The sequence below is a fragment of the Orycteropus afer genome, unplaced genomic scaffold, assembly GCF_000298275.1.
Source record: "Orycteropus afer afer isolate SDZICR_OR568_19922 unplaced genomic scaffold, OryAfe1.0 scaffold00081, whole genome shotgun sequence".
Taxonomy (NCBI): domain Eukaryota; kingdom Metazoa; phylum Chordata; class Mammalia; order Tubulidentata; family Orycteropodidae; genus Orycteropus; species Orycteropus afer.
In genome coordinates this window covers 8,038,869-8,047,715 of record NW_006921668.1, presented here as the reverse complement: position 1 = coordinate 8,047,715, position 8,847 = coordinate 8,038,869, and the positions used below count along the sequence as shown (strand labels likewise).

General features: G+C 39.7%; 1 protein-coding gene across 1 annotated transcript in view; it reads left to right on the top strand.

Moving 5' to 3' along the window:
• The first annotated feature begins 935 nt into the window (after positions 1 to 935).
• The window catches only part of RBM26 (RNA binding motif protein 26), a 104,428-nt gene continuing 96,516 nt past the window's right edge, over positions 936 to 8,847 (top strand). The window contains exon 1 of the mRNA XM_042781036.1: positions 936 to 1,006. Coding sequence (XP_042636970.1) covers positions 936 to 1,006 — 71 coding nt within the window. The remainder of the gene's footprint in view (positions 1,007 to 8,847) is intronic.

The following is an 8,847-nucleotide window of genomic DNA, read 5'->3' as shown; positions in this document are numbered from 1 at the left end:
TCCTTCCGAGGAGTGGCTGGTGGGTTTGAACCGCCAGCCGTCTGGTTAGCAGGCAAGTGTCTTAGCCACTATGCTACCAGAGCTCCCATGGTATCAGTAGGATTGGGATAAAGGGAAGAGGGAGCACAGTGCAGCACACCTGGAATCTGCACAACTGTCGTGGACGCTCTCAAGAAGCGCTCCATTCAGCAAGTTCGTTCCAGCTGTCGTGCAACGACCACGCGCTCCAAAGACCGAGCTGGAGCTTCCGCTGTTTCTGAACTCAACATTCTTTGACAAAAAAAAAAAAAAAAAATCTTTATTCACTAAGCGAACCGCAGGGCGAAAACGGAGAAAAGCTGTGCGCCACGCAACGTAACAACGCAACAACCGAGCAACCACACTTGCCAGCGAGCTCTCCTCCGATCTTACGTCTCTTCCCAGCAAGCTCCGGGAATCACCGCGAGACTTCATAAATTCTCGCGAGATTTATCAGCAGCCATCTTCTTGGGGGTGCTGGGAGCCGGGAAGACCCCCCGAATCGTTTCCATTGAGCTGCCCTTAGTTTTCGCTTTCTTCACTTTTGCCTCTTCTGCATTGTCAACAAGCACCTAGTCTCGAGGCTGACGGAAAGCCCGGGTCTAGGCACGTGTCGCGCTCCTGGTCCGGGAAGATTTGTTGGAGTGCAGGGAAGGGGGAGGGCCAGGGCAAACCGTCGGTGCTTCAGCAAGTGTTGGGGTCTGGGGAGGGGGAGCTCCTGGCACCCCTTGGACTCGCGGCCTGCGGCAGCCCTTGAAAAACTGGTGGCCTAGCTGGGCACGCGGGAAGCTGCCACCAGCGCCTCCCACCGCGGCCCACGCGGCCAGCGCGCGGAGGAGGGGGCGGGGGCAGCGGCGGCTGTAGCGGCCGGGACCTGGGCGGGCGGAGGAGTGTGACGGGCCTCGGGGCCGCTGTGGATGGTTTCTAAAATGATCATTGAAAACTTCGAGGCACTGAAGTCCTGGCTCAGCAAGACTCTGGAGCCCATGTGAGTACCTGAGGGATATCTTCTTGGAGGGATGGCTGTGGGAGATAGGTGGACACAGGTCTATGCTGTTTCTCCAAGTGCCTGAGGTGGGTGAAGGCCGAAGCGGTAAACGGAGATATTCAGGGTTCTGTATTCTCTCTCCCACCCTTGCTTCCAGGTTTAGGATACACCCGAGAGCCTCAACTGACCTTTCTTTTATCGCTAAACAAGTACTTGAACCAGTGTGTCTCGCTTTTGTTTTCCCGTTATATGTAGACCGACCCAACTTCCAAACACACCTGTTTTTACCGAGGGCCCTAAAATCGGTTTCTTTTTTGAAAAATAGAACCTTCTGCTCACAGGCGATTTTACCATGTATCTTTAAATGAAGTGAACGGCCTTCATTAGAGATTAGGACAGTTCTAGTCTAAGTCACTCAAGTTTTACCTGAATGCTCTCTGAAAGAAAGGCCACGTCTCCCATGTGCTTTCTGGCTCATTGGCACTTCTCCTAACTGATTGAAGATCTAACAGGTGCTAAGGTGCCCGGTAAAATTCTATTTTCCCGCCTGCATGTTCGTTCCGCTTAGGGAGAAAATTCATTCTCCATCCATATGAAATATTTAGCACTTTAAAATGGGATCTTGTAGATGGGCTGCAGAGAGGTTTCAGAGTGCAGAAATGTTCCAGATTGGAAAATTTAAGGAGTTATTTATTAGTACATACAAAATGTATTCTGGACGAGGTACTTTACCAGAATTGGTTAATGTACAATAGACAATTAAAATACAATGGGGAAAATGCATTCATTTAATAAATTTATTGAGTACTTACTGTGTATTTTACTTTGAGGATAGATTTTATATTTCAAGGGAGGCAAGCCATAGTAAACACATAAATATAATTTCAGGTAAGATTCTGGTAATAGAGGATTGTGTAAAAGAATGATTAGAGTAGGGGCTACTTTACTTTGCATGGGATGGACAGCGCAAACCTCCAAGATGAGGAGGTGAAATTTGAGCAACACTTAACGAAGAGGAGAAGGAGCTAACCATGTGAAAGTCTGGTAAAGAATGTCCCTTGCAGAAGGAACAGTAAGTGCAAAGGCCCTGCATTGGAGGTGAATGTGGTATGTTCTAGGAAGAGAAAGGAGGCCATTGTGGTTGCAGGGAGCCTCCTGCTGGAGGAAAGAGTGGAGGAATATGAAGTTGGAGAAGTAGGCAGGGGCCAGCATGTTGCATCTTCTGGGCCATGGGCAAGAGTTTGGATTTATTTATTTATTTTAAAGTATAGTGGGAGGGCATTGAAGGATTTAAGGCAGACAAGGATGGATCTTATTTTAACTGCCTGCTTTGTAGGGAATCAGAAGTCAAGAATGGAAGTAAGGAGACCATTTTGAAGGGTATTGCAAGCAGAGATAATGGTACCTTATGTTGGAGTGATAGTGGAGACAGAACCCAATATGCTTCATAAGTAGGTCTGATAGAACTTGCTGAGGGATTGGATGTGATAGGAGAGAAAAGGAAGTCAAGGGGTATGCTTAAGAATTTAACTTAAGTTACTGGACAGGTGGTGGCTTGGAGAGTACAAGTTATGGGGAGGAGGGTAGGGTGGTTGATTTTGCTCATTTCATATGAAGTGTTTGTTATACATGGAAATGAGATGTCAAGGTAGAGTTTAGATAAGTGGCTCTTAGATTTGGTATGATGGAGTTAATTGGCAAACTTGGCAAAATAGTTTCTCTATAGTGGAGTGGTGCAGATAAAAGCTTTATTTCAGTGGATTGGAGAGAAACTGGGTATAGTGCTTGAGAGGGATATCTCTGTAGCCATACTGGCTATGTTTGAACTCTGGCTTTGCTATATAATATTGGGTAAGTTATTTAACTCAGTTCCTCTGCTTCCTACTCTGTAAAATGAGGAAAAGAAAGAACATAAATTAAATTTTTTAGGATACTGCCTGGTGTATTATAAGCACTCTGTAAGTATTAGTAAGAAATAATTTTTAAAAATGGTTTGGATTGGCATAGCATTTTTTTTTTTTAGCCTTCAGTTTTCAAATTACTTACCAATACCATTTTTCCCTCCTCCAGTAAAAGAGAAGGTTATTTATTTATAGCTACTTGGTATGTATGCTTGTAATTTTTCTAGTTTTAATAAAGCATACTCCGGGTATAGCGGTTGTACATATTGTGGTTTGTTACTATCAGAATAAATAAGGTAGGACTTGGGATTCATCTTTTTATAATGTACATTGCTGGGGTAAAATAAGCCCTTATTCACATTTCTGTTTCTTTAATTGCATCTCAGGTGGATTCTTTTAGACTATGACTTATAAAAACTGATTCCAGTTATTTAAGACCAGTGATTTCTAGTCTTGGTTTTGTGAAACTGTAATATGTGTTTATTATTTAAAGGAATTTTTTCTTTTCCTGCTTTATTTTAAAATGTAATTGGCAAATAGTACCTGCTTGTTAGAGGAAAATTTGAAGACCTAGCTTAAGGTGTAGGAGCTCTGGTGGCATAGTGCCTGAGGCATTTGACTTCTAACCAGGAGGCTGGCTGTTCAAACCCACAAGATAGGGCGGTCTACGTCCGTAGTGATACAGCAATGAACAATGCAACTTGGATGCGAGTCATAGTGACCCCTCCTTGGGTTTCCAAGGAGGTATCACTATAGAAGTAGATTGCCCAACCTTCCTTCTGAGGAGTGGCTGGTGGGTTTGAACCACCAGCCTTTTGGTTAGCCGTCAAATGCTGTAGGCATTACACCACCAGAGCGCCTTCCGTAGTGATACCGCCTCAGAAACCCAAGAAGGGGTCGAGGGGTCATTATGAGTTGGGACGGACTGGATCGCAGTGAGTTTTCTTTTCTTTTTTTTTTTTCTTTTAAAGGTTAAGGTGTAACTTAAAAGTTGTATAAGCAACTTTTTAGCTACTGTGTGCTAGCAAAATGTAAAGTAAAAGTAGCTCATGGTTCTGGACTTGTCTCACATTTTGAATATTCAAAATATTCAAACTTTCATTGAGCTTCTAACTTAATCTCTGCTAATATTAGGGAAATAGTAGGAAACAAGACATGAAATTATTCTCTTTATGCTGTTTCCCATTTATCAGCGAAGACTGATGTTGAACAAGTAATGACACGCTGTATGTTGTGAAGTCCAGAATGCTGTCAAAATGTATGTTTGGGGAGGTCAGGAAAGGGTTCCCTGGTATGGTAACATGTCATCTCAGCCTGAGGGATGAAGAGCAGTTTGCTGGTAGGTACACATTGGGATAGGGGTCTATAAGAGTATACTAGGTTTTGGAGAAGACTAAAATGAAAAAAAAAAAAAAGGATGTCCTTGAGGAATTGAAGAAAATTAAAAAGATCATGGGGGTGGGTAGCTCCAAAGGGCAGTAGAATTTTCAGATTGACATTACAAACAAGCCAGCAAACGAAAATCCTGGCTGTTGTTTCAGCATGAAATAAGAGTCTGGCTTTTTTTTTTATTAGTTTTGATTAGTGGTTCTTTAGGTAACAGGGTTCTGAGTATTCTTTTTTTAATAAATTGTTGAAAATGTAGGTGTTAAAATCATCATCTTGAAATATTTCAGATTGATATTTTATTCTCTCAAAACTTGCTAATTAAAACTTGATGGTTTTTCCTCTTTTTTGGATAATAGGCAGTCCTACCAAAAATGTAAGTTTTTTTTTGCTCAACTTTTTTGTTTTTTAAAGGCAAAATTGTGTGTGTGTGTGCGCGTGCGCACGCTGTATTTTAAAACTTTTGAAAAAATGGGTTTACACATCACTAAATGTGCTTAATAAAGTCTTTCAGCTGAAGGGAAACCTCATGATCTAATCCAACCCCTTATATTTTCAGAAAATAAAGTGGAGAAGTAGCTAGATTGTGTGGGTTTAGTAGTGAAGACCAGAATACCTAGACTTGTGCTCCTTCCTCATGTAGTGTGCTGTGTATTGAGGTAGCGTCATGTAAAAAAAAACAAGCTTTGCATCCACATAGTTGTTGCTAGCAGCCATCTATTCTGCCCTGTCCCAGGAGCAGTGTTCAAATCTCAGCCACTAGCTAAGTGGTCTAGGAAATTGAAGTCTTCCCTTTCCTTACTGGTAGAGTAGGGAGAATTACAGTTGTTTCCTGCTCTGGGAAAAGACACATTGTTTCCTTCTTTCATTAAATATTGGTTGATTAAACACAAATAGATTACATTATTATTGCTGCTGTTACTGTTGTTACAACCATTACCATCTAATATTTATATATATTGTATTATCTCAGAGTTCTGTGAGGTAAGCATTTATCTCCCTGTTACATGTACTGAAACTGAGACACTGAAACGTGAAGTTCAGTTTATGCTGAAGCTTTCTGACTAATCCTAAGTTCTTAATTAACCATTATTATAGGGTACACCTTCCGTAGGTTTTCCTATTGCTGTATACTAGTTTTTACTATTATATTTCCATAGTACTATCTCCTGTTGTTACAAAGGAACAATCTTAAGTTCTATGCATCTTGGTTAACAGTATTTTACAAAGTTTATAAAAGAAACCTCTTCTGTGTTTTGATAGTCTTTTCCCCCTTAACCACATTTGCTACACCACCTTTCTCATCAACAGAAATTTATTTTTGTTCCAGCCTTGTAGGAAGAACTGTGCTTTTGAGTTTGCAAGATGATCTCTATTCCTGAAATTTTGATCTCCTTTCCCTCCCTTGATCTTTCCCTTTCTATTGACTATTGGCATAGAAAATCAGACTCCTATTCCTTTGGGAAGGAAAACAAATTTAGCAACAGTAACATGTGCTCTCTGGTAGCGTAGTGCCTAAAGCACTTGACTGCTAACCAGAAGGCTGGTGGTTCAAACCCACCAGCCACTCCTCAGAAGGAAGGTTGGGCAGTCTACTTCTGTAGTGATACTGCCTCGGAAACCCAAGGAGGGGTCGCTATCAGTTGGGGCTGACTCGACAGCACATAACAACAACATAATAATAATAAAATAAAACATACTTCTCTTCAAATCACTTTCTTGGTAGCTTTTTCTTTTACTAGTAAATCTTGAAATAATAGTGGTCAGTCTTTCATTTTTCACTTATTTGCACCAGGTAATTTACTTCATGCCAAAATAGTTTCTTCTTTTATTCAGACAGAATTGCTTACTTGAATGTTACCAGTGGATTTATATTTAAGTATAAATACTTTCTATTTAACATTAGACAATTTTGATGCCACTGTTTTTTAATGTTCTCATTTATTTTGAATCCTTGGTTTGCTTTCTTAAAAAAAAATCCTTTTTCCTTTCCTTCTCTTTTATTGGTATTTTTCAAAGTTCTCTTCCATGTGTTTTTGTTCCTCTGTCAGCCATTTCCACTCTGACATTCATTCCTATGGATGATTTCTATTACAATTCATGGCAGTGATTCTTAAAAAGTGGTGGTGGTGGTGGTGGTGTGTGTGTGTCTGTTTTAGAGCCTTTGAGAGTTGGATTAAAGACTTCCTTCCCCTGGAATGTTGCATATATGTACAACTTTGCATTGAATTTCAGAGCTTTTTCTACCTCCTGAGCCTGTTAATAGACTCTAGGCAAGAGCCTCTACTTTATGCATTTATGTTATTTTTTAAAGAGTTCAGTTAGTTCATACATATAGATATAGATATAGATATAGATATAGATATAGATATATAGATATATAGGAGAGCTCTGGTGGCATGGTGCCTAAAGCATCTGACTGCTAACTGGAAGGCTGGTGGTTCAAACCCACCAGCCACTGCTCAGAAGGAAGACTGGGTGATCGACTTCCATAGAGATTCTGCCTTGGAAACCCAAGGAGGGGTCTCTATGAGTTGGATCCAACTTGACAGCAATGAGTTTGTTTTTACACACACACACACACACAATACATTTTTACAAAAATCGGATGATAGTATAAAGTTTTAAGGAGCTCCTGTGGTGTGGTGGTTAAGGCATTTGGCTGTTAACAAGAAGGTCAGCAGTTCAAACCCACCAGTGCTCTACAGTTGGAAGAGGAGGTAGTCTACTTTTTAAAGATTTACAGGCTGGAAACCCCATTGGTGTATGAGTTGGAATTGACTTGATGGCAGTGAGTTTGGCTTTTTTTTTTTTAAATGAAGTCTTAATGCTTATTTTTCTCTATTTAATATTACATTGATTTTTCCATGTCATTAAATGTTCTTTACTGTTCCTTGATAGTTCTATTAATTATTTCCCTATTTCCCTGTAGTTACAAGTCTTTGCTACTGTGATGAGCATCCCTGTACATACCCAAATCTTTGGATGTTTGCCTAATTATTTCTTTAGGATAAAATTCCTACAAGGGATTGAACCTTTAAGGTCCAGTTGCTGAGTTTCTCTTTAAAACAGTTTTAACCATTTATGTTGCCACCAGCAGTATTTGAAAGTACCCATTTGAAGAGATCCTTGAGTCCTTTGAGTATTAAAACTTTTAAAAAAAAATTGCTACTCTGATGAGGTAAAAAATGATAACCTTGTCTGATTTTGTAATTGGTTGCTAACCAAAAGGGAACTGGTTTGAACCCACCATCCTCTCTCTGGGAGAAAAATGAGGCAGTCTGCTTCCATACAGATGTACACTTTTGGAAATCTTATGGAGAATTTCTGCTCTTTCTTATAGGGTCACTATGAGTTGGACTGTGCTCAATGGCAGTGGGGTTTTTACTAGTGGGAATGAGGTGTTGCAGTGGTTAAAGCACTCAGCTGCTAACTGAAAGGTCAGCAGTTGGATCCAACCAGCCACTCCTGGAGAAAGTTGTGGTGGTTTCCTTCCGTAAAGATAACAGGTTTGAAAACCATATAGGTCAGTTCTACTCTTTTCTGTAGGTTTGATAAGAGTCGGAATCATCTTGATGGCAGTGGTTTTGGTTTGTTTGTTTTTACTGGGGTTAAGCATTATTTATAGTATTTTTGCCATTCGTTGTTCTTCTTGTAAATTTCTTAGGCTGATTTTTCTAGTGGATGTTATATAGATTTTTTCCTTATTGATTTGAAGTACTCTTTGTGAAAGATAGATAGATAGATAGATAGATAGATTTATATATATACAAATCTAAATATATATTTTGTTATGGAGAACTTTTCAAGTTTTCCTTATATAATTGAGAGTATTTGAATAACTTACTCCTATTTCAGTTACAGAAAGTATAAAACATTGGATAGTAGTGATGCAGATGATAGATCAGGGTTTTTTAGTTCATTTAGCTGTAATAATTATGACTTTTTGAAAAAAGATAGAATTTGATTCTTGCTTGTGTTTGTAACCAAAACCCTTGCCCATTGAGTGGGTTTTGTCTTATAGCAATCCCATGTGACATAGTAGAACTGCCCCATAGGGTTTCCATGGCTGTAATTTTTACAGATGCAGACTACCACATCTTTTTCTTGTGTGTTGTACGTGGTTGTTTTTTCAACAATTTCCACACATACAGTTTAGTGACATTCTTTGAATTGTGCAACCATTGTCACCATCTTTTTCTGATTTGTTTCTCCTCATTAATGTAAACTCACTGCCCCCTAACATTCCTTTCCAATCTTTCCACTTGCTGTTGTCAGTTGAATTCCATATAAATAATTCTCTCTTTTTTAATGCATTTTATTGAAATATAATTTATGTACAGTGAAATACACAAAACTAAGGTGACATGGGTCGATGCATTTTTTTTTTTTTTTGCAGTGTTCCCTCCCCTCCAACACCTGGTAACCAACAAAGAAAGTTTTCCTCCATATATAAACCTTTCCTTGACCCTGCACAACAACGAACTAATACTATATTTGTCCTTCTGTGATTGACTTACTTCACTCAGCATAATGACGTCCAAGTTCATCCAT